The sequence below is a fragment of the Sceloporus occidentalis genome, unplaced genomic scaffold (genome assembly GCF_023333645.1).
Source record: "Sceloporus occidentalis isolate IW3139 unplaced genomic scaffold, rSceOcc1.0.p SCAF_4, whole genome shotgun sequence".
Taxonomy (NCBI): Eukaryota; Metazoa; Chordata; class Lepidosauria; order Squamata; family Phrynosomatidae; genus Sceloporus; species Sceloporus occidentalis.
The window spans coordinates 77,771,977-77,797,552 of record NW_028316984.1 but is presented as its reverse complement, the minus strand read 5'-3'; the positions used below and the strand labels follow the sequence as shown (position 1 = coordinate 77,797,552).

The window sequence follows — 25,576 nt, the reverse complement described above, 5'->3', positions numbered from 1 at the left end:
GCTCCCTGGGAGGAAAAAGGAGAAATGGATAAATTAATAACTGTGACAAAGTAATCTAAGTTGTAAGAAATTAAGTGGTTATGGAATGTGCTCATTTTCTTCATAATTGGGTAAACTGTTTCCTCCTCAACCTTGCCCTCATGTATATTTCTGTAAACCAGTCGCCTTGTTCCTTTTGAACAAACAGTTCCCTAACATGAGGAAATTCTTTGAAAAGAAACAGAAATGTCTTTGTTTTAACATGGCTCCTGCTGCTTCCAGAGATAAAAGGGTTGTTAATAAATTTGTATTGATTTGATTTGCCCGGAAAGGTGGGACTAGCACAGTTTGTTTATGATATAACTGGTAAAGTAATGTACTATATTGGTAAAATAATTGAAAGTGATTGAAGGCAAACACAGAACAGCTGCTTTGAATGGTGATGTATGGCACACTTTGTGAAGACTGCCTCAAACTTCCTGGTTAGCTCTGCCTGCAGAGCTCCATCTGCAAAATTGAGATAATGTACTACCATACAGAATTTGGATAATGATTCACCATAAACATAACCAATTGTTGAAACTATTACTGAGATGGTTTTTGTGTAGACTGAATGGGGGGGGGGGAGTCACTATCTTTCAAAAACTTGAGAAAGTTATTATTATGGAAAGTATCTGTAACTGGCTGGAGGATTTTGGAAGCTGTAGTCAACCATAGTCACTTTTCCAAGCTTTCTTGTGTGACCACTAGCTTAGATAGATAGATAGATAGATAGATAGATAGATAGATAGATAGATAGATAGATAGATAGGCACAAATCCTCCCATGTGCCTTCTAGGGTACATAGAGGCATTTTCTTCTTGCTTTTGGTTCTTCTTGGGCATTTTGAGCCCAGGAGAAGTCTTTTTAAACAAAAGAAAGTGGAAATCATTTCCTATCCACTTCTTGTTTCCAAAAAGCCCTCTCTTGGGCATATGTTGGTTCAAAATATGGTGATAATGCCCCTTAAACCCCCAGGGGATGTTTAGGGGGCAAAACAAAATTTAGGAGAAATTTTGCAAAAGTTGTTTGATTGAATATCCAAGAGATGGTGGGAATGCCCTTCAGATGCCCCTAGATGTCATTTTGGGGCAATCATTTTATAGTACTAATCATAGTACTATAACTGCGTAGTGTGAATGGGCTGTACAATTGGTGAGCCCATCAATTATCTCTCTCCCTTTCTGCCATTCCATTCTCTCTTTTTCTGCCATCACTTTGGCGGCTGGTAGTTTCCATGTTAGTGGGGTGGGGAATCCTATCTATCCATCTATCTATCATCATCTATTTTAATCCCCGCTTTTCTCCCAGCAGAGGACCTAAGATGGTTTGCGACAATTTAAAACAAATTTCAGCTAATATCTTACTATACTAAAATTTTAAATATGAAATAAACACTTATTTCAAAAAGTACATACTGGCCGGTTACAGACAGCCAAAATAAAGCTGCTTCGAGTCACAGTGGAGGTATGGTGTTTCAATGATGCATGAGTCCTAAGAGTCCAGAAGTCGCACCAAAGCCATGCTCCAGCCCTAAGGACTGGAGCATGGCTTTGGTGCGACTTCTGGACTCTTAGGACGTATGCATCATTGAAACACCATACCTCCACTGTGACTCGAAGCAGCTTTATTTTGGCTGTCTGTAACAGGCCACTGTAGTTAAAACAATAAAAAGCACATTTAAAACATAATTAAAAAGATAAAAGCATACCACATTGAAAACACACTTCTGCTGCATGATTCTAAATTTTAGTCTGTTCCAAAATAGAGTAAGCAACATGAATATTTCTTTTAAAATTTAATAATAATAATAATTTATATTCCACTTAATCACTTGGAATCACTTGGAATTAAAGTAAAATAGGAAATGGATTCACTGCCCCACTGCCATGGGAATCACTATGTGTCACCACCTCGCTTTCTCTTTCTCTTTCTCTCAATCTCTCCTCCCCGCTTCCACTTCCACTCTTCCTTTCCTATCTTGTGGACTTCCAAGAAGGGCTAGAACATTCTTGCCAGAGGCCTGCACTGGTCACTACCAGCATACTTTTTTTGAAAATAGAAATTAGACAGAGGCACCTCTTAGAAAAGTCCATTTTTATTTTACTTATTAAAATATTTTTACTCTTCCCAATATCAAAAAGATCTCAGAGAAACTTAGGCCTGGTACAGATGAGAAGAAAGGGACAGCCAGAGGTTGTCCCTTTCTTCTCTGGATCGTTGCTGTGGCAACTACACAACCCAGCAACGATCCGCAATGAAAAAGAGCTCTGAAATGGAGCTCCTTGCTGCAACGCTGCCAAGGCACCATTTCTGCCTTGCGGCATCGCAGTTACATGACGCAGGTGCCATGCTGTTTGGATGTGGTGCGCTTGTGATGTATTCCATATGCACGCTGTGAGGACAGTGCTGCATAACAGTGGCACCGTCTACACAAACTAGTGTTCAGGAGCATGTGGTTGCTGCACACTCCTGACCCCTAGCTACCAAGCCACTTCCCGTCGGTATGTACCAACCCCTAGAAAGAGTATTAAAACAATAGATTAAGCAATAAGTCAGAAAATGGCTTGAAGGCACACAGCACCACCAGCAACTCACTAATATGTTTTAGCATATTTTAATATTTTTATTACTTTAAAGCTAAAAATATATTAAACATATTAGTGAGTTGCTGGTGGTGTTGTGTGCCTTCAAGTCATTTTCTGACTTATAGCTACCTTAAGGTGAACCTTAAGGTGGCAAGATTTGTTCAGAGGGAGTTTGCCTTTACCTTCCTGTGAAGCTGAGCGTGTGACTTGCCCAAAGTTACCCAGTGGGCTAAAATGGCCAAGTGGGGATTCAAACCTTGGTCTCCAGAGTTGTAGTCCTACGCTCAAATCTCTATACCATACTGGCTTTCATTAGTGAGTTAAACATTTAAAAGATTTTTACAGTTTTTAAAACTATGTACATCATCCATGTTTGAGATGAGTATTTTTGAACTGTCACTTCCTGAACTTCTCAGCAAACTATAGTTAAACAAAGAAACAAAGAAAAAAACTTTTTCTCTCCAAATTTTGGGTTTCATAGATGGAGGGTCATCTGTGGTCCAACGACATTGAAGGGTTGCATGATTCCCACCCATGCTGTAGATGACTATTGCATATTTCACAACTCTCCCCATTTGTTTGAGATTAGCTAAGTCATAGGAGATGTTACATGAAGGAGAGTGTCTAATGATGAGTGTCCCTAATGAAGGTTTTTGCCAGAAGAAATTACTGTGGACAAGGCTTGGAAGACAGACTGTCTTCCAGGAAACTGCTCTGGGTGAATGCGAAGGGAGCTGGCTGGCTTTCAACCTGCTTTGAATGTAACATTCCTCAAGGCTTCAGATCCTGAAATATGCAAAATAAGCAATTACTGTATGGAGTGTGACAGCTCTGTGAGCAACTCTGACTGCATGTCTTTCGCTAGTGCGCCAGCTGACATGTCAAGGAGCACCAACTCTGCAATGCATGGAGCTTGCTATTTCTCTGTTGGCAGTGGGGTGGTTGTGCTGCCTTATGAGACAGGCAAAACCCCATCACAGAAGTCTGAAAAATCTATTCTAAGAATAGTATGAAATTGAGAGTGAACAAAATGTAACAGAGCCTCTGTACCCACGTCAACAAGATAATCTTGCTTTTCCTGATTTTATCAGTGCTCTCTGAATTCATTTGTCTCCCCAGCTCTGCTCATGTGCCATAATCATGTGGCGGGTTTTTTTAGCTGTCTCTTGCCACATCCACCACACATGGTGTAGTCCTTATTCCAGATTTTTCTCTGGCAGCTAATGGGTTGAGAAAGGACCCCTAGGAGTTATGAAACACTTGTACATAGATGAATTGCCAGGAATCAGGAAATTTGGGACAATAGAGAATGAGGACCAATTATGAATTCATTTCTGTTTCACTTATAAAAAGAAACATTGTATGACTGGGAACCTTTACTGGAATCGTTTGTGAATCAGTACACAAATGTCCAAAATAGATTTAGGGCTTAATGTGAGCCAGGGCATTAAGATGCAGTGTACTGTTACAATGTGGAGGAGGGATGATGATGCTATTACTATTGTTATTGCATTTACTATTGTTCCAAAATTCTATTAAATACAATTTTCTAAAGTAGACCCAAATTATTATTGTTGTTGTTGTTGGTTGTTGTTGTTGTTGTTGCTGTGTGTTTTCATTTGTGGCAACCCTGAGGTGAAACTATTATGCAGTTTTCTTGGCAAGATTTGTTCAGGAGAGATTTGTGTATTCCTCTGAAGCTGAGACAGTATGACTTCCCCACTCTCCAGCTTGCTAACACTGCCGTGCTGATCATGAATGCTGTGTAGATTGGATGTGCAAGTGTTGCGATGTGTAGGTTTCCATAACCAAGTGGGGATTTGAGCCCTGGCCTCCAGAGTCATAGTCCAACACTCAAACCACTACACTGCACTGGTTCTCTATAGAATCAAGGTATTTTACTGTAGTGAAATACACAAACATTTTCTCTCTCTCTCTCTCTCTCTCTCTCTGTGTGTGTTATATATTGCATATAACAATATAGCTGTAGTATAGAACTGCACTGATCTAATTGCAGGAAGAATGAAATGGCATGATGCTGATATTTTTTAAAAAATCCACTCACATGCTGTCAAATGCTTGAGGAAAAAAACATCTTAATTTGGCACCAAAGGTATGGTAATGTTGGCAACAGGTGGGTGACACTGAGTAGCTCATTCCATAGATGGTCCACCGAAAAGGACTTCTCCTTTCTCACCAGCCTCCAAGCCTCTCTCTGTGGAAAGTATCATATGTTGATCTGAGGGTACAGATAGACTCATGTTATACTCCTCTTCCAGTCACTCCCCAGCCTGCTAATGCTTCATGATAATCATGTATGCTAAGTAGGTTGGCTCTACAAGAGCATGTGTTGGGGCAGTGTTAGTGGTGATGTTGTATACCCCAGTAGCAGTGCCATTTTGTATAATTTCTTAAATGATTATGTTTTTAATGTTTTAGAGCCAGTGAGACATAGTGGCTTAAGTGGTAGACTATGACTCTGGAGACCAGGGTTCAATTTCCTGCTTGGCCATGAAATCTACTGGGTGACCTTGGGCAAATCACATGCTCTCAGCCTCAGAGAAAGGCAATGGCAAACATTCTCTGAACAAATCGTGCCAAGAAAACTCCATTATAGAGTTGCTTTAGGGTCACCGTAAATCTGAAATGGCACACAACAACAATAGCAGAGCCTTTTTAAATGAAAAAGTGAAAGAACTGGTGACTTCTAACAAAGCTGACTCACACTAGAGTATTCCTAGCATGACATTTTCCTGTCCCTTTTTTCCTCCATAAACTGGTTTTAAGAAACCTGTGGCCTCACTTTCTACAGTTCTTGAGTGTAACCCCTCTGCCTGCAGTTTTGCCAGTTTAGGACCAAAAGAGGCAAACTGAAGTTGATGCAGTGTGCCACTTTTGCAAGTGAAACTGACATAGCTCTACCGGCACACCGTCCCTTTTGCCATCCCCATCTTATCTTGTGCTGGTTAGATAGAATGATGAGGGAATCTCATAAATGGAGGTGTGGGAAATGAAGATAAGGTGTGCTTTATTAGGCTGGGTGGATGAGCCCTCTGTTTTGAGAATGAGATTATTTATGTCTAATCCATTTTTCACTCACATAATAGGGCTGCATTAACCTTGTGCTCTGCATAGCCATCTATATAGCCTTACACTCCTTGGATTTGAATGTCAAGGATTGTTATGGTCTCATTATGGTCATATAAACCCTGACAGAATGCTGGGGTGAGGGAGAAAGATATCCATTGGGACTGTTTGGTCTTTATTGGCTAGAGGAGCTGTCCCTGTTATCTTTATTTTACTATACAATCTGTTGCTGGCATTTGTGGTTGTAATTAAGTGCTCATTTTCTTGTAGGCGCTTGAAGTTGGATTTCTGAGACATCTGGTCGGCATACACAGCTATGAATGCATGCTGTGCTGATGCCTTGAGTACTGCATTATGTCTTTGGATTACAACTGCCAGAATTCCCACACATGTCCAGTTGCCATACTAGCTGGGGATTTCTGAGAGCTATCCTTCAAAAAAGTAATTGTTTAAAGCTGTAATTTAGATGGCCTCTTTCAATTCTTTCTAATCCATTCTAATTTAAATTACTTATTCTGGCTGCCATGTTCTGCCTAATAAACCAGACCTCAATGCTCCTCAAGAATAGTCCTACCTGCCCTCTCTGTGATACAAGATGCATTAATGTGCAGCAGACTTCCTGGGAGTGTACTAATTAAAAGGCCTCCTTTCCTTCTCTTGACTGTATGGAGGCCATTGGTTGACTAGAAGAAAGTGATACTTTGCATATGCTTCATGGCATCATTCCTTCCTTGGCATCATTTCTGATCCAAGGATAAGATTCGGCACTGAAAATAATATTGGGAGATCTGAATCCTGGTGAAATGAAGGCCTGCTGAATTCTGTGAGTCAGTCAAGTAAATATGGGCAGTCTGGGCACCACCATTCAAAAAGGATATTGAGAAAGCGGGAGTGTGTCCAAAGGAGGGTGACCAAAATGGTGAAGGGTCTGGAAATCATGTCCTATGAGGAGAGTCTTAATGAGCTGGGAATGTTTAGCCTGGGAAAGAGAAGGTTAAGAAGTAATAAGATAGCCCTGTTTAAATATCTGAAGAGGTGTCATATTGAGGCTGAGACAAGCTTGTTTGCTGCTGCTCCAGAGAATAGGACCCGGAGCAATGGATTCAAACTACAGGAAAAGATTCTACCTCACCATTAGGAAGAACTTCCTGACAGTAAGAGCTGTTCAACAGTGGAATGCACTCTCTCTGAGAGTGGTGGAGTCTCCTTCTTTAATAACCCTTCTTTGGAAGTTTTTAAACAGACGCTGGGTGGCTATGTGTCGCGAGTGCTTGGATTCTGTGTTCCTACATGGATTAGATGGCCTGTGTGGTTTCTTCCAACTCTGATTCTATGAAATATCATTTTTGTTGTCAGCTGCCTTTGAGTTGATCTCGACTCATGGTGATGAAGGGGGTGTTCCCTATGTGAATGAGACGTCTCCAAGCCCCCCATCCTCTACTTCTCTGCTGAAGTTCTGCAGGCCAGGGCCGTGGTTTCCCTGATTGAGTCTATCCATCTGGCATGTGGTCTTCCTCTCTTTCTACAGCCCTCTACCTTCTCCAGCATCATTGTCTTTTCTACTGAGTTGTGCTTTCTCATTATGTGGCCGAAGTATGACAGCTTTAATTTAGTCATCTTGACTTCCAGTGAGATTTCAGGCTTGATCTACTCTAGGACCCATTTGTTTGCCTTTTTAGCTGTCCCTGGTATCCTCAGCAATGTTCTCCAGCACCACATCTCAAATGAATTAGGGGCTAAACTAAAGCTATTATACTTTGAACATATCATGTGAACCTTTTATTTGAAATCTCACTGATAGTGCAGCGGGATAGCCAAACACCTAAGTATGGACATGCTCCTTCTTAAAATTGCATCCTGGATGTGAGATCCTGGGAATTGTAGTCTAAAAAACATATTTTCCAAACTCTTCTAAGCATTGCAGTAGACATGTTGTAGGCTATATTCCCAGACTCCTGTTCCTTACCTCAGCCTTCATCATGTTTATTGTAAAACCTTGGGAATTACAGGTAATGCTTCTTGGTTTGGTGAAGCATCATGATGATCAAAGGAATCCTGCACAGTAGTATACAGAAGACTTGGTTCATAAAATGTTCTGACTCACTTCATTTTTTGTCCCTCCCTCCTGCTCTTCAGGTATAATCTGTATGCCCACACCCGGCTGGGCTACCTGTTCTACAAGCGTCAGGTGAAGAAAGCACGAGAGCGTTACCCCCATGGGCACTCCCTTCCCCAACCTGTGGTGTTCACTGGTGAGTACTTGACCTTTTCTTCAGTGCATCACTGGTGATTATATGCACTACATTATCTAGGGACAGTTCGTTAGATTATTTCTTCTGATTAAAAGTTCTAAACAACAAGACTGTCAAAGGCAAAACCTGTTTGGATTATATATAATGGAGAACCTTGGTGTCTTGAGATGCTACACACACACACACACAACCCATTAATTTTTATAAACATCCAGATAGAATTATATCAATGGGAAAAAGCTTGGAACAAAAGATTGAAATACTCCCTCTCGCAAAATATAAAAGAGAACTATTATAAAATCTTATATAGATGGCATCTATTGCCTGACAAATTAGCTAGAATATATGGGACAGGAACAAGAACTTGCTGGAAATGCCAAAAAGAGATAGGTACTTTCTGCCATCTCTGGTGGTCTTGTGATAGAGCAAAAGCATATTGGAAGCAGATTCAAGCTGAAGTACACAATATTTTGGGGATTAAGTTAAAATTGAGAAACATGGTTACTTTGTTTGTTGGAAGACAATATAGAATCGATGTTTGGTAAAATTATTTTCTCTATATGCTAACAGCCGCCAGATTAATTTTTGCCAAATATTGGAAAATTGATAAAAAAAATAGAATTGGACGAAAGGCGAGTTAAATTATATGACATGATGGAGGCAGACCTACTATCAACCAAACTGAAAAATGAGGATACCTCCAAATGGAGGTCAAGTTGGATTACAGTAATGAGGTACATGGAAGAAAAATGGGGTAAAGTGGCAAACAGGTTATCAATTGAAGAGATACCTATTTGATAGTCTATAAATTTGGATGTGTTCAGACCATTTTGAAGAGATATTGCTAGATAACAGTAGAAAATATATATCTATCACAACATCTTTATGATATAGGTTATAAATTGGGTAAGACAGAAAGAGAAAATCAAGGAGAAGTGGGGACTTAAGTACAAGAAATTAAGAGATTTGGTTTAAGGGGAAACCCCAGAGGTTAATATGTATGCAAAGAATATTATCATGCTAAAAGATGGAAGAATACTATTCACAGTATTGTTTATATGTGTAAATGTTTCTTTAGTATAAATCATAACTAATGTAACTTAAGTTAAGATGATGCAAGGGAGGAAAGCCAAGTATGATTTCTTAAGGATTACAAGTGTCACAAGAAAAGGATAGCATGTGATAGAGAAAAAGACTGTATAGATAGTTCCGGTTATTTGGGGATAGGAAGTATGTTAAAACTAACAAAACTGAATGTAAATATTAATCTGAAGGAAATAGAGGGGATTATGGGGTATTGGAAAATATGTGGATGTAACAATATTAAAAGGTGTATGATGTACCAAATAATTAAAATAAAATTAAGAAGAACTTGGATACAAAACAAAACAAAACAAACATCCAGACATTGGAGTCAAAATAAATTTTATACACCTCCATTCACATTGGACAGCTTTCCCGTGTTGTGTTTAGCTTCTTTTTTAAAAAAATGACTTTCAGGATTATTGCACTGCCTGTGTCTGAGCTCTTGCAAAAGGCATAATCAAGTTTCAGCCTTTGCAAGTTTGATCTTTGATCAGCTGAACTTGCAGCAGTCAAGTGTGTTTATGTGTGTGTACACACATGCACATTTGGCTGTAGCTGTTTTTTTCTGTTTTTTCTCCTCCTTCTGCTATTTTTTAACACAAAAGGTTTCAGAGCTTGCTTATTAGCACACAGATAGACAGACAGACACATGCAAACACACAAACACACACACGCAAATATCAAGAACATTTGCTGTTTTGAATTGCACTCTTCCATAGTTGCATAACTGTGGTTTAGCATTTGTACTTTTTCACATTGTTTACATTTTTTACAGTTTATAATTTCCTTTTTTGAATAAACAGAAGAACCTCTAAAACTGCAATCCCAAGGTCCCTAGCTCTTTACTTGCAGCACACCAGGCCTGGGGCATGAATCCTATCACTTTCACCATAAATTTATTCAAATACTGAGCCTTTAGAAAAATACAGACTATTAATGTTTAAATCTTCAACAAGAAACTTTGAGAAAGCACTAGAATTAAAAGAATCTTACCAAACTGTTGGTGTAAATGTATTCAGACCTACACTGAAAATCCTCTCATTGTCAAAATACTGGAAAAAGAATACATACTTGAATTGAAATATTTTATATAAAGAGAAATGGAAAACACATTTATTATGAGAGACAATGAACCCCAACATGTATTCAATAATTAAAGACCTGCTGCTTTACGTTTTATCTGTCAGACCTCTGAATGAATTATATAGGGCACATACTGTAATATATCTAACATTAATTTATTTTTTAAGAAAATATATTCTGCTTTCCTGTCATAGCTGGCATACCAAGTGGCTCTGTGATTTTATTGTTTTTGTGTGCCTTCAAGTAATTTCTCACTTATGGCAACCCTTAGGCAAACCTATCATGTTTTTTCTTTTTGGCAAGATTCATTCATCTTGGGTTTGCCATTGCCTTCCTCTGTGGCTGAGAGAGTGTGACTTGCCCAGAGCCATACAGTGAATTCCCACAGCCAAGTAGGAATTTGAATTCTGATCTCCTGGAGTCCTAGTCCAGAACTGAAACCACTATACAACACTGGCTCTCACACCACACTGGCTCTTGTGATATTATTATAGTTATAATGTTATCATTAAAATTTTCAGTACTGATGGTTGAAATTGGGGTAGGAAATGTTAGGCTGAAAGGCACTGTGGTGTTATAGTTTATGTGGTGTGTAAATTTACAGCGCTATATAAATAAAAGTTAATAATAATAATAACTAATAGTGCAGTGCCTACTGGTATGTGCTGTGTTGACTTCCTTCCTTCCTTCTGTGTCTGCCTCTGTTTTTCTAGGAGCGAAGATCCTGCCCATCCCTGTTTTGTCCAATAACTACAGCTACCTTGTTATTGACACTGGCTCCAATTGTGCTGTAGTTGTGGACCCCTCTGACCCTTTGGCAGTACAGGTGAGAAAAGCTAAATGTAACATACACACACCCCTCTCAAGCACCACTAGCATTTTGTTCTTCTCTGATGTAATTATACAAATATGAAATATTTGTGTGAAAAACTGAATGGGAAATTGCCTTATGTCAGTGCTTTAGTTTGGGTGTGCAACCTGTAGCCCTGGAAGCTGTATGTGGCCCCCACCTGTTTTTGTAGCCTTGTACTTCCCTTTAACTCCCTAATCAAGGGATCAAAATTGGTTCAGAACAAATCACAGCATATTTCTCTTTCCCAGTCCTTGCTTTTGCAAAGATGTGCTTTTCTCTGGGTTTTTAAAACCAGAAGTACATTCCCAATCACTTTCAGTCATATGAGGGAAAAACTATTGTTCTGCAGATGTTATTGACCTACAATTCCCATTGCCTTAGTCTCCATCACTGGGCATGGTGGCTAAGGCTGATGGGAGTCTTAATAACTGAAAGGTCGTTTTTTCTCCACTCCAGGTAGAAACTAACAGGCTACTCTGGTAAGATTATGAGAATGAGAGACTGGACTGGGTGATAACCAAAGGCTCCTGTACTTTCAGTTTTTGAATGTGCTAAATGAGGGGTGGTTGTGTGGGCTGCCTGTTCCCCCCAAAAATACAGTTTCCCACTTCTGTGATTTCTCCCCAAAGACCTGTGAGGATTGCACAGATGGCCAAAAATTTGCCCCCCACCTGAAAGTGTCTAGAACTCCACTTGGGGTTTTGAAAAATAGTATTTTGTTTTTATTTGTGATAAATCATGCAACCTATTTAAAAGGTGAATTGCTGCTCCTAGATGCGTTCAGGGGAGAAAGTCACTTTTTTGCCAGAAAAGGAGGTTTAAAGACAACAAAAACAGCCTAGGGGTCTCATGTGTGATCCACCCTCCCTACAGCTGTGTTCTATCTTGAGCTGACCTGATTTGCCAGCAATAATCTATACCTTACATTGTGTGTTTGTGTGCATGCGTGTATGTGTCTTACAAGAGAGATGTGTGCTGCAAATTGATCATGCACTTCCTTTTATGTATTTAAGTTGATTTGGTAGGTGGAATGCTGCTTGTGTTTGTTTGAGCCTTCCATGCCAACCAAGTTCAATGCTTGTTTGGCTTGCTTTGATGGTATTACTTGGTACTTTCCAAGATTCCAGGATTTCTGAAAAGAAGGTTAAGTCATGGCTGGACAACTCTGTCCACTGTCTCTGCTTATTGCCTCCCTTCCCTTCCCTGCTCTTGCATTGATCATAACTCCTCCCAGCCTTCTGTTTGCCTCTCCCTCTGCAGATGGACAGGAAAGAAATCAGCTTAAGTAGGAGCTGGGCACAGGAAAGGTCATTCCAAGGGCACAGCAGCAGCCTCACATGATGAGTAGCAGCTTCTGCCTGGGGCATTTTTTCTCTTTCCTCTTCAGCGGCTCTCTTCTCCCCAGCTGGCTCTTCCTGTTATACTCAAATGACATCAGCAGCCCTGCACACTTTGTTAATTTGGTAGCAGCAGGGTGATAACAGCCAAACCTACTGTCCCAAGGGTAAGGTGTCCAGATTCAGCATTGGGAGGGCAAGGGACTATTTTAAAAACATTTTCTATGTCCCCAATCCCTGTGAGCTATTGGCTTGCTGTCAGTTTTGTTTTGTTTTTGGAAGTGTCGAGATTTAGATGAGCGCCATGTGAATTGCAGCAAAATAACCATTTAATGTTGCAGCAGTAGCAGTTTATAAAAATGCCCAGACTCATGGGAAAATGCTACAAAAAATTCAGTGAAATAACCCTTTGATGCTGTAGCACTAGCCATTTATAAAAAATGTCAAGACTCATGAGAAAATGCTACAAAAGCAAGCCGGGAGACAACTTTGGCAAGTGACGACTTTAACAGTACAGTATACCAGAGGCTTGGGAAACTCTCTTTATTGGACTACAGCTACCAGAATCCCCCAAGAAGTATGCCAACCTTCTGGGGATTCTGGGAGTGGTAGTCCCAAAAAGGAACTTTTCTCCAGTAGAACAGAAGTTGAAGACAGAGTCCCATTGTTCCACTTCCAGTAACTTCTTTGTAGCTGGATGGAATGGATATAAGAAGAACAATACTGGTAATATGTACTTTTGAGGGCACAAAAGCCTGTTACAGACTGCCAAAATAACGCTGCTTTGGGTCTCTTTGGAGGTATGCTATTTAAATGATGCATGGGTCCTAAGAGTCTGGAGGTTGCGCCAAAGCCACACTCCGTTCCTAAGCACCGGAGTGCAGCTTTGGTGCAGCTTCCGGATTCTTCGGATGCATGCATCATTTAAACAGCATGCCTCCAAAGAGACCCAAAGCAGCTTTATTTTGGCAGTCTGTAACAGGCCAAAGTGTCCATTTGACACAGTCTTGGGCAGTAAACTTTATGCATAGATTGTCTTGAAGAAGTGGCTAAAGGGACTGGACAATTTAAGAAGAGTGGCATGGTCGACTCAAGGCCAGGAAGTCAATTTCTCTCTTGGGAAAAATTGAGCCATCCCTGGCTTAACTTTCCTTCAGTAAACTTTGCTTTACCCTTCTTCCCAAAAGTGGGTCAGTCTATATATCCAAATCATTACATTAGGAAGAACTTTCTTATGGTAGAAGCTGTTTGACAGTGGATTATGCTGCCTTAGAGTGTGGCAGGGTTGCCTTCTTTGGAGACTTTTAAACATAGGCTGGATGGCTATCTTTCAGTAGTGCTTTGATTGTGTATTTTTGCAGGACAGGGAGTTAGACTGGATGGCCCTTGTGGTCTCTTCTAACTATAATTCTAAGCACTGGAGCTTTCAGTCAGGTAGTCTCAATATGTTGCTCTTTCTCCTTGTTTACACAATGTTGGGACTGAAAGGAAAGTCAAGGCAGGAAGAGATCTGCTATCGCAGATCCACAAATCTTTGCCTTTCAGATTTCTTTGTGATACAGTGTCGAACATAAGACTCTTGCTAGATCAGACCAAAGGTCTATCTGGCCTGTTGTTCTGTTTCCACAGAAACCAAACAGATCCTGTGGGAAGTCCATGAGTTTGACATCGCCCTCAGATTCAGGCTTCCCAGTCATTGGTACTAGGAGGCATGCTGGAGTTATTATATATCCATCAGTACAAGCAGCCACTGACAATCTCATTCCTCTCTGAATTTGTCTAATCTCTCTTTTAAACAAAGACCCCCAAGTTGATGGCCATCAGTGCATCTTGTAATAGCCAATTTCACAACTTAACTATGTTGTGTGAAGAAGTTGTTGTTATTGTTGTGTCATCAAGTTGTTTGCAACTTATGGTGACCCTTAGTCAATCCTATCATAGGGTTTTCTGGGAGTGAGAATGTGTGGGTTTCCATGGCCAAGCAGGGAAATTAAACCTGGTTTCCAGAGTTGTAATCCCAATGCTCAAACCACCATACCATGCTGAAGAACTATCTTTTATCTGTCTTGCAATCTTCTCCTGTTCATCTTAAACAGATGACCAAGGATTCGAGTATTATGTGCAAAGGAAAAATACTTTCCTATGTCCACTTTATCCACATCATTTGTCATTTTCATAATGACTCCACCCCTTCCTTCTGCCTTTCCCACTTCCAAACACAATTCTAGGTTAGTCCTTTTCAAAACTAGTCTTCCTTGTTTCACATTGTGTCAGAATGACCTTCTGTTATATTGTTGCAATATTATGCCATATTGGCCATAAAAAAAACAAGGTACCTTTCTTTGAACAGCCCAAAGGTGCAAAATACAGGTACATCATGGTGGCTTTCAAAGCTCAAGGGATTTTTTCATCAGGCAAAAATGATAAAATCACATTCAGCGGATGCTTCTTTCAAATTGGTTTTGCTGCTGAAATAGAACAAATTGCTTTGATCTAGCTGTGATTTGGCCAGAGCTTACTTTTCTCAAAAAGTCACTTTTCTAAATTCTGGCTGTGACCCTTATTTCTGTTTGCCCCATGCTCCCCTGCCCTTCACACAGAATGGTTATCAGATGGCACCTGTTAGCCTCAACCAGAGCAGATCCATTCACAGTGGTTGAATTATGAGTGGACACAGTTAAATCAAATTGATTCAGTGGGTCTACTCTACTGAAGACGACAATAAGATTTAAGACATATTTTACTGTGTACTTGAGTTGAAATTCTGCTGGGTCAGTGCAAAGGACTCTCTAGCCTAGCACTCTTTCTGCACAGTGCCCAATGAGCTGCATTGCAGAAGAGGAAAACCAGAAAGCCATGGAACTGTGGAACCCAGTATGTTTCAGGCTACAATTCTTAACTGCTTTTATTGGGATGCAGGACAGTGGCTTCTCCTCTGACATATCTTTCTTTCTCTTGCTCTGCAGTCAGTAATTGAGGAAGAAGGGGTGACGCTGGAGGCCATCCTGTGCACTCACAAGCATTGGTAAGGCTCCCTCCTTCCCTTTCTCTTGGTGGGCTCCAGTCAAGAGGATTGAAAAGCCCCCCTTCTCAGTATGCATGCACTGAGCAAATCTACTGCAGCCCCTTTAGGAGATCATCTGTGTGGCTACAAAAACATTTGGCAGGGTGAATAATATAATCTGGGGGGATTACCTGATTGCCAGCCCTTCTGTCCTATTACAATAGTAGAGGTGATACCTTCCTCAACCCCATTTATCTCTTATATGGGAATAAGCCTCTGGCTTTTGGTGCTGAGGGAACTATGGGAATTGGTAAGAAAGACAGGCTTTCTCTTGCCTCATGACTAAAAGGCGTCATCTCACAGGGATCACAGTGGGGGCAACGCAGCACTAAGACGACGGCACAGCTCCTGCAGAGTCTATGGCAGTAGTTATGATGACATCCCTGAGCTGACGGAGTGAGTAACCTTTAGTTTCTGCTTCCCTGGCCCCCTCCCCCCCATTGATGGGTGTGGGTAAGTTATTCCTCTTGCTGAGCCTGGAATGTAAAGGCATACTCCCCAGTTAAGTTGCATATCTGTGTGGCACAAAGCTGGAAAATTTACATGGATTTCTGGGCAGTGTAGTAAAAAAAACCACCCTGGTCTGGCAGGCCGTAATGAACAGGCTGCCATTTCTACTTTCTGCTCAAATGTGGCTGAGAAGAGGCAGAAATCTGCTGCAGGCAGAGTCATAGTTGCGTAGCTGTGAGAGTATGCAACTAGGATTGAAATTCTCCAGGTTCCAATCCCTATGGAGCCATGGATGATGTTGGCCCATCATTCTCTCTCAATCACTCCTGTTCATCCTGATCTACTTTACAGGGTTACTTTGGAATTAAAGAGGGGGGGGGGGAGAAGCATGCACATTCCCAGCACATTGAAGGAAAGGTGGAGTATAAATGTGACTAGTTAATTAATAACGATAAACTCTGCAGTGCTGCAGTTTCTGACTCTGAGGCAAACTGTTGTGCCATTTGTCCACAGAAATTATTTGGCAAGTTAGAGAAGGAGAGGCAGTAATTCAAAGGCCTCCGAGACTGGGTATATGTATGTTCTTCCTCCTTCTGTCCCTAACCCAACTATATGTTCTAGCCCCCTCTCAGACAAGGAGACCATCACGATAGGGCGCTTGAACTTCAAGGCCCTCTTCACTCCAGGACATACTGTGGGGCACATGGTCTACGTACTGGATGGAAAGCCTTTTGAGGGGCCAGCCTCCCTCTTCTCTGGAGACCTACTCTTCCTCTCTGGCTGTGGTAAGTTTGCAGCTGAGAGAGGCATGAGAGAGAGGGAGAAAGGAAAAGGCCCTGTCTCCCAGCCACTGACGGATGATGACCTCCATGTCAGTGGAAAGGAGAATTCCCCCCAGGTTTTTGTCTGAACTTTAAAGGGACTGTCTGTAGTGAATGTGATCACTGTTCACCAAGCCAAAAGTTATTTTGTCAGTAGGCTTTCCTAGATAGTTTATGAAAGCCAGGCAATTCAAGCAAATAGAAGTAGTTAGGAAAAGACCAGGGAAATGAACCTTCCTATTAGCAGTTTGCTTGTGTTCTCATATATGTTAGGGTGGGTCATTTCTATGGAGTTCAATTTAATTTGGTTGGTTCTGCCTTGTATAACCTCAGAGATCCATCTTCCACTTGCTTCAGCCTGCGAGTAGGGTGCACCCCAGCCTTGGAGACTTCTTATCCAGCCAGTGATTTTCCTTGGTATAGTCTGTGTAGTATTTGTTGTTTAGGGGCCTGATTCTACCGCTTGTTGTAAAGCAGGGCTGGAACCCATCAGGTAAAAGGCTGTCATACTTCCCTGCTCACATCACTACCCAAGTTGCTAGATTTATTTTGGAGTAGGTTGCAATACATTGTACTGTATAGCTCATTTTAAAGTTTGGACTGAAACCCAAAGAGGATTTAACACCTCACTGACCTGGAAACCACCAGCTGACTCTAGCTACAACACTGGGGAATAAAATGTGATTCTGCCTCTTCTAGATACTTGAGGGTGGGATAGGGGAAAGAGTTGCAGTCTGGATCTTGTGCTATTGACATATCTTCACTTTCATCTCCAAGATGGGTGGAGGTGAAAGGACTTGGATCTCAGCACTGAAAGACAGTGTAGTGAGTCTTTTCTATGGGTGAGAGGGAAAAGACTGCCTGTGTGCCTTCAAGACACCTGTTGGCTTATGGTGACCCCATGAATTTCATAGGATTTTCTGAGGCAAGGAATACTCAGAGGTGGTTTTGCCAATTCCTTTCTCTGAAATATAGCCTACAGCACCTGGTGTTCATTGGTAGTCTCCCACCTAAATACTAACCAGGGCTGATCCTGCTTAGCTTCCAAAATTAGACAGGACCATATTTTTAGGGCATTTAGTTCTCAGGAAAGGAGTAGACAAAGCATTTCTGGATGAGGGAAGAAGAGATCTGAGAACTGAAACTGACTCAATAAACAAGTCAGGCAGTTTCAGGTTACAAACTTAAGTTTACTAATGGCTTTACATTTACATATGCATGTGGAGAGACTACATCCAGGACTAGCTAATGAATAGATTAGATAAAAGAAAGAGCTTGAGTCTTTAACTCATAGTGTTGGTGATCCAAAAAGTTAGAAGGGAGAAGAATGGTGAAGAGGAGAGTAATAGTAATGGGACTGAGAAGGGGGACAGTCTTTTATCTGACCAACATCCCAAGGAAATGTCCTGGATCATGTGGTCTGTTTACTTGGTTATAAAAGGCATTTGTGGCCATACACTTCAAACACAGTAAAAGGTAAGATGTTGATGAGGGGGAACGGGAGGATTTCACATGCAGGAAATGCTATCCTATCTAAATCTCAATTCTTCTTAATAGGAAGAGGGTGTCTCTACTGACATGCTAGAATTTTTCAAACACAAATGTGATGCTGTGGAGTCTCAGCTCACAGGTTGTGCAACTCAACTGTAAATTGCAGGCAAAAAGAGCCTATGAACAGTTGCAGTTGGTAGCTAGTGTGCCCAGCTGCTTTTCTTCTTCCTCAGTGGTCAGAGCAGATTAGGCTTTGTTCCCTTTTCCTTGTGTTTATTTAATTCCTTGCTCCTCTTCTCTAGGGAGGATATTTGAAGGCACCCCAGAAACAATGCTGGCATCTCTAGACATGGCAGCTGACCTTGCTGAAGATACACTACTTTGGCCAGGTGGATGCAGCGACAACCCTTCTTATAATCTTTTCTCTTTTGCTGTTATGCGCCAGGAGTTAGAACTGGCACGCTCCCGTGATTATAATGCAGGGGAGAAAAAAGGGGATAGGTGCATAAGTGAGGCAGCCAATGAAGAATGCAGTGGGGTTCATAGGTGCTTGATGGGAATGTGCAGTAGTGCTTCCCAAGCTTGGGCCCACAGAGCTTTCATTACCACAGCTCCCACAATCCCCAACCAGCATAGCAAACACTCAGAGGATGAGAAAATATAAAAGAGCACCCTTGAGACTAACTGGAAAGACTTTTCTAGTGCAAGATTTCATGGATTACAATCCCTTTCATCAGAGAATAGTGAGACTGATAGCTGGGAAACATGGAGTCACAATTTTTTCTGTGCTGTGCTCTCAGTCTCCCACCTTTCCTCCTCTATGTTGGAGCCTGAGATATGTATTCAAACAGATGCAGTGGGGATTTATAAGGGCAAATATGTAAACCTAACTGGGTCCTAGCACAGAGATGGGGAATATGTTGCTGTTGATAAAAGTAACTCCTATCATCCATTACTTTTGGCTAGGACCTTCTAATGCGGGCCTGTTTTGTTTTAAACCCCTTTAAAATTAGTGATTTAAATATGATTGCTTAATGTAATTGGTTTTAAACTTTTCTACTATAAATCGTTTTAGCTCTATCATGGAAAATATCTTGGATCTGATACTGGAGAAAGACAAGTATAAAATTGATCGATTGACTGATTGCAGTGGCCATTGGAATGCTTCTTCACTGAACTGTGTGTCAGCACTGCAACACACAGCAGTGTCATAAGACCAAAACACACTGCAGAAATAATCCAGTTTGAGACCACTTTAACTGCTCTGGCTCAGTCCTAGGGAATCCTGGGAATTGTAGTTTATTGTGGCACCAGAGCTCTCTGATAGAGAAGGCTAAATGTCTCACAAAACTACAGTTCCCAGAATTCCCTAGCACTGAGCCAGGGCAGTTAAAGCCGTCTCAAACTGGATTATTTCTGCAGTGTGTTTTGGTCCATAGTCTCCAGCAGATCAAAGGAATGTTTATTGACTCTTTCAGCAGTCTTGAGGTTACATAGAAGAGATCATGCCTCCCTCCTACAGGGAACCCACACTAGAAAACTGTTTATTGGGACTAATAGGAGGTGCAGTTTGAGGTGTGGGTAGTTCCTTGTTAACTATTTGTATTATTTTGTTAGGGCATGAGTATGCTTTAGAGTGCCTCATGTTTGCAAACCTTCTGGAACTGGAGAACCCAATTCTGGTGCAGAAGTTACAGTGGGTGAATCAACAGCGGGTTGAGAAAAGAAGCACGGTAAGGAATGTGTGAGTACATGTACATATGTATGGTATTTTTTTAGACCAGTGGTTGCCATCCATCATGCAAAAAATTGCTGGGAGATGTCAGAAATTTGTATGGCTTGGGAATTTTTTTTATGGATGGAAGATTAAAACAATTTGGATGTATTGTACTTCCCTTCCTACTCCTTCAGTTGCAGTTTCTCCCCTTTTGTCCAGCAGCCTCTGGCATCCCCTGCAGGTTCTATGGCACTCATCCAAAACCAACAGGCCAGGCTCTTTCTTTCATCTGGAAACAGCTGTCTGGGAGAGGTTTCCTGCCTGTATGTTCTTCCAAGCATCTGTTTCTGGTTAGGGTTTATAACCAGTATAGTGCCCTTCCAGAGGCTTGACAGGCTGTGTGGCACGGAGGATGATGCAAAATGCTCTTGGATTCAAATGGGTTGTTGTTGTTGATGAGGATGATGTTGATGATGTTATTGTTGTTGTTCTGTGTTTTCATGTTGTTTTCAATTTACAACAACTGTTAAGGTGAACCTGTCACAGGCGTTTCTTGGCAAGATTTATTCAAAGGAGGTTTGCCTTTGTCATCCTCTGAGGCTGAGAGAGTATGACTTGCCTAAGGTCACCCAGTGAGTTTCCATGTCTAAGTGGGGATTCAAACCTTGGTCTCCATAGCTGAAGTTCAACCGCTACACTGTGTTAACTCTCTCAAGGAAAATTTGGCAGATTATATTTCCTAGCATGGATTTGCTTGCCTGGGAGGCTGCACACACACTTCCTTGCTCCAGCAACTTTCACGAGTGATGATGACACATTCATACTGCCCATTGTCCACATTAAAAGGTTGCCCATTTCTGATATTTTTTCTCTCTCTCCCTCCTTTCCAGTGTCCTTCTACCATTGGTGAGGAAAAACAGTACAATCCCTTCCTGCGGACACACTGCCAGGCTGTGCAGGATGCCATGGGCTTGCAGCGTCAAGGAGATGAGGACTGGGACATCTTCCGGGCCCGAGTGCTGAAGGAAGTGCGACTGCGGAAGGATGTCTACAAAGCAAACTAGCAGTGGAGATGGTGCCAGGCTGGAGCAGGCACTGTTATACCTGTGTGTAGGATCCTGTCAGGGCCTCAGCAAGGAGTCTGGTCACAAAATGGGCTGTGCTCTACTGAGGAAGGGTCTACTTGGATGCTGATGAAATGAATATGATATGAAACGAGGTTCAGGCTGTGTTCTTGAGTCCATCTCCATCCTTCACAGAAAGCCTAATTACCACTGCTGCTTAACTGCATAAGCTGAAGAGTGGGACATAACATGCAGTCTTCCAGTCAAGGTGTCATCTCACAGAAGCTGTAGTGGATTTCTTCTTTTCTGATAAATCCCAGCAAGTGTCTGTGGCCTTCTTGTTTTGGATCCCCTCTATTGGGAATGGTGGGAGCAAGAGATGAAGAGGAGATTCAGCAGCATAGATCAGAGCTTAGAAGAGATGCTGAGATCTATTATCTTTAACATCACATACAATTTCATAACATGTTTCATAATTTCATACACAGATACAAAATATATGCATGTCTGTGTTTGAGTATGTCTGTCAGTTGTTCACTCAGGTGGTGATGATGGGGAAAGGTATATCTTGGATCTTGTTATAAGCACAATCACAGTTCTTTTTTGAGTTCTCTGGAGACACAGGTGAACCTTGAGGCCCTGTCTGGTCTTCCAACTCTTGTTTAGCACAGGAGAAGGGACCTTTGCCTTGCTTTTGAGCAGCTAAGACCACGTACTGCTGAAGACTATCTTCCTTCCTCACTTCTTTTCCAATGCCTGTTACCTTTTCTTTTTTAAAAAAACCTGTGTGTATAGATCAGGGCATTCCTAGCAAGTAGACCAAGCATGGATTTATGACCCATGTTCTTGGAGGACACATGTTTGGGCTTGTGGAGTTTCCAGAAATTCTGAGCCACCTCTGAAAGCACAGGTTCTTGTATAAGAGTTCAAGCCAATAATTGCTGTCTTTCCCACAAATGCAGGAGAACTGACCATAGAGAAGCAGGTTTTTTTCTACTGAGAATATATTACTTGTCACCTGAGGGTGGGTCTCAGTTGGATTCATGGTTTCTTTCTGCTGGTATCATATGCAAATTGCTTGCAGGATGATTGTACATTGGTATTGTAGGGGTGTTTAACTTATGTTCAGTCCATCTGGTTGGCATTTGTGTGTATTGCACTTTGGTTTCCTGTTACTTGTTACTATTCAGTAGTAGATCAGTATGGTAAAGGGTTACCATCAGGAGAGGATGACAAAGTTAAAAGTTTGTTACTCTGATATTAAATAGCCTAGGACAGCCTACCTCAGCTTGGTGCCCTTTAGAAGTCTTAGATTGTAACTCCCCTCATCCCTAGACAATGTGTCCAGTGGCAGACAACAGGCTGAAGAAGGCTGATAGGAAATGACATTATACTGTTTATTGTTTTGCAGTGCTTATATTTGTTTCACATTTTGGCAGGGTTTACATTTCAGTGTCTTCTCCATCCTTCAGTCAACCAGTGTTTTCGATGACTTGAAACACATTTTTCTTAAAGAACAAAGTTGCTGCAGTGAAATATTTAAAAGACTGCTGTTTCATTTTGATCTTTATCTGTGTTAAAATGACGAGGTTTTGTGGTTTGTGAAGAACAAAACTGAGAATGAAAACTTTAAGATGTCACATACTATTTACTTTAACGTTAAGTTGGTGAGAGATTCTTGAGAACCACTCAAAGGTTAATAATAATTTTTTAAAAACGTAAACCAGTCTTGTTCCTACTGTGAAATGATATGTTCACAGATTTAACTCTGCCTGGAGAAAGATAATGCTAAGAGCTTGGAAAGTTTCTTTTTGGACAAAAACTCAGAATTTCCTAGCCAGCATGTTCACTAGCTATAGTAACTCAAGGATTTGGGGAGTTGTAGTACAAAAAAAAAAAATGAGTAGGTTTGGAAACTCTGATAAAATGTGAGTACTTGTAGGCTGGGCCACTGAAGTCCATTAGATTTACACTACAACCTGTAGGTTTGGCAGCCGAAATAAGGGACATGGCTCCTATATATGTAATAGTGATGTAGAAAAGGGAATTTTTAAGTAAGTGATGTTTGTTATGCAGCACCTGCTGAGAATCCTGCTTCTACATAACCTTTAAAGGTACAGAGGCCCTGTCTATTTTTTCACCTGGCAAGATTAGCAGCCTGAAACACACACAAGAGAGTAGATCCCATCAAAAACAAGGGGCTTGCTTCTGAGTAAACATGCATCTGTTTGCTTTATTAAATACAAAAACTGAATGTTATCAAGGAAATGGTACTATTCTGGACAGGCATACTAACATGTTGAGTTGTGAGGTGACACAACCCAATGATTGTGTAAAAGATACATTTCAGCAAGTTTTGCTTGCATGACAATTCAAAGGACAGAAGTCCTGTCCCTTATTTCACCTGGCAACCCTAATAATAGGCCTGTGTCTCCACCATCTTGTTTGAATGTGAAATGAAAATCAGGTATGTACATCCTCTTCAAGATTTGTCCAGTTGCTCCTGGTGCAAGAAGTGGGCATGTGTGGCCCTGAAGGCATTTTTGGATTGCAGACATTGTTGAATAGTGGTGAGGCATGAAGAGATTTTCAGTCTAACAAGATCAAAAAGGCAACATATTCTTCATTCCTGCCCTACTATAAGATTATTTCAAGCAAAAATACTATCAAAGCAGTAAGCAGTAGGACAGCTCGGGCCTTCTCTATATAGAGGAGAGCAGCTTTCCCTGAACCTGTTGTGCTTTAGATGCATTGGACTACACTACCACCATTCCAGCCAGCATGGATGTCTTGCGATGATGGGCACTATAGTCCAAAGCATCTGGAAGACACCAAGTGTGTGTGTATCTGCTGAATACAGCAGGGGAAGAGAACCTTTGACCCTGCAGATGTTTCAATCAGGAGTTTCCATCTGCCCCACTCAGCATCACCAGATAATATAAGTGGCTATGGGAATTGCAGGTCAAAACACTTGGAGGGTTTACATATCCCTCATCTCAGTGGTAGAGGCTACTGACTTGGTGAGGATTTTGCACCCTGAGACACTGAATGCAGCTGCTGTATGCATGTTTATTTTGAAGGAAGCTCTGCTGTGTCCAGTGTGGCCTTCTCACCTGTTAAGCAGCCATGAAGCTTGCAACTTTTGAACTGATTTTGGAAAGAGAAGTAGCCTTGGCTGCCCCAGAGTTGTTATTTTATTTTATTTTTCTAGGAGAGACATACAGTCTTTTAAATTAAGTGTTCTCCTCCCTTCCCCCATAAAGATTTCTTACTGCATTTACAAGGACAGCTTATAAACTGGTTTACCGCACCCTTTTTGCCTCAGGAGAGGCAGTGCAAAGCCTCTGTGAGTTTTGATTCCTGCAGAGTAGCTTATCTGTCCTGTCAGTGAGAGTTGTGAGCAGTCACTTTCCTCTCCTCAGGCACAAACAAGGCCTTTGCTACCACATAGAAGCCCATTTAAGGGATGATGACGTTTGTACCAAAATCTCCCAAGGTTTTAGAGATTTGTAGTGGATATGGAACAAAGGAGAAAACCCAGTTTACATAAAGGGAATAGTCAGCTGTACCTCTCTTCTCATGGTTGTAATAAACTGCTTTTTTTCTAGTCTCTCTCTTTAAGGACACAATTTCCTGGTAGACGGAGTTGAGAAGCAACATTGAGCCAAAAGAACTCCTCTCTCCAGCAGCAGCCAATAATGTTTGGTCTGTCTGATGTTTTGGACTGTAATTTCCATAATCCTTTACTCTTGATGACGCTAGGATTTCTGGGAACTGATGTTCAGAAAGTCAAGTTCCCCATTTCTGCATTACAGTCTTGAAGTAGTACATAGTTGCCTTGCATATGTGTCCTGGCTGTCTCCTATTAAAAACAGGAAGTCAGCATCTGTTCCCTCAGTTATGGACCTGGAGACCTTTAGCAGATGTGTGTTAATGGAGCACCAGATAGGCAATTACACAAAGTGGGACGTATGATTCTTAATTCCTGTGACTGTTGTTCACTGTTTACAACATGGACACTTGAGCCAGGCAGGGGTGTGTGTTTAACTATGGACAATGTGAAGCTGAACCCAGCATACTGGTTGTGGCCCAGTATCTTTGTGGCACACACTGGATTCTCTTTTCGTTAAAGACTAACAATAAATGGATTTGGGTTGTTTTTTGAGTTTCAGGTGGTTTTCTTGGCTTCTTGAAAGATTGTGTTTTAAATAATGTTTAAAGTGCTTCCGTAGAGGGGCCTTCATGCCACCAAGCATTTAGGAGCTGGTAGGAGCCCTGTTCCTTTATCTACCACTGCCCCTTTGAAACTGAAGAGCTTATCCATGTCATTGTGTAAAGTGCACCCCACCCCATCTCCTTTTGTTCCCCACTTTAATTGCACAATCCTTCAAAAATGCTCCTCTTCATAGTACTCTATCAATTTTGTACAGGACAGGTGGAGTCGAAGATAACTTGCAAGAAACATGTTTTGTTTCACAGTGGTGAATGACTAAGTCAGTTCTCCCACCGCACACACTTCTACTTCCTTTTTTAATGTGTTCAGAGTGGAGTGTATGCTGTTGAAGTATATATTAAACAAAACAGCTAATAATGTTTTCCCCCCCTTTCTAATATGGGAGTACCCTCTTCAGGAAGGTGGGTGTCTGTCTCCCATAACAGCTGAGT

General features: G+C 41.3%; 1 protein-coding gene across 1 annotated transcript in view; it reads left to right on the top strand.

Moving 5' to 3' along the window:
• LOC149314025 (putative thioesterase PNKD) overlaps positions 1-25,076 on the top strand; it is a 40,314-nt gene extending 15,238 nt beyond the window's left edge. The window contains exons 2-9 of the mRNA XM_089520375.1: positions 7,830-7,945; positions 10,828-10,940; positions 15,271-15,329; positions 15,672-15,764; positions 16,440-16,603; positions 18,433-18,519; positions 19,748-19,863; positions 20,738-25,076. Coding sequence (XP_089376501.1) covers positions 7,830-7,945; positions 10,828-10,940; positions 15,271-15,329; positions 15,672-15,764; positions 16,440-16,603; positions 18,433-18,519; positions 19,748-19,863; positions 20,738-20,911 — 922 coding nt within the window. The 3' untranslated portion in view covers positions 20,912-25,076. The remainder of the gene's footprint in view (positions 1-7,829; positions 7,946-10,827; positions 10,941-15,270; positions 15,330-15,671; positions 15,765-16,439; positions 16,604-18,432; positions 18,520-19,747; positions 19,864-20,737) is intronic.
• Positions 25,077-25,576: the final 500 nt, after the last annotated feature.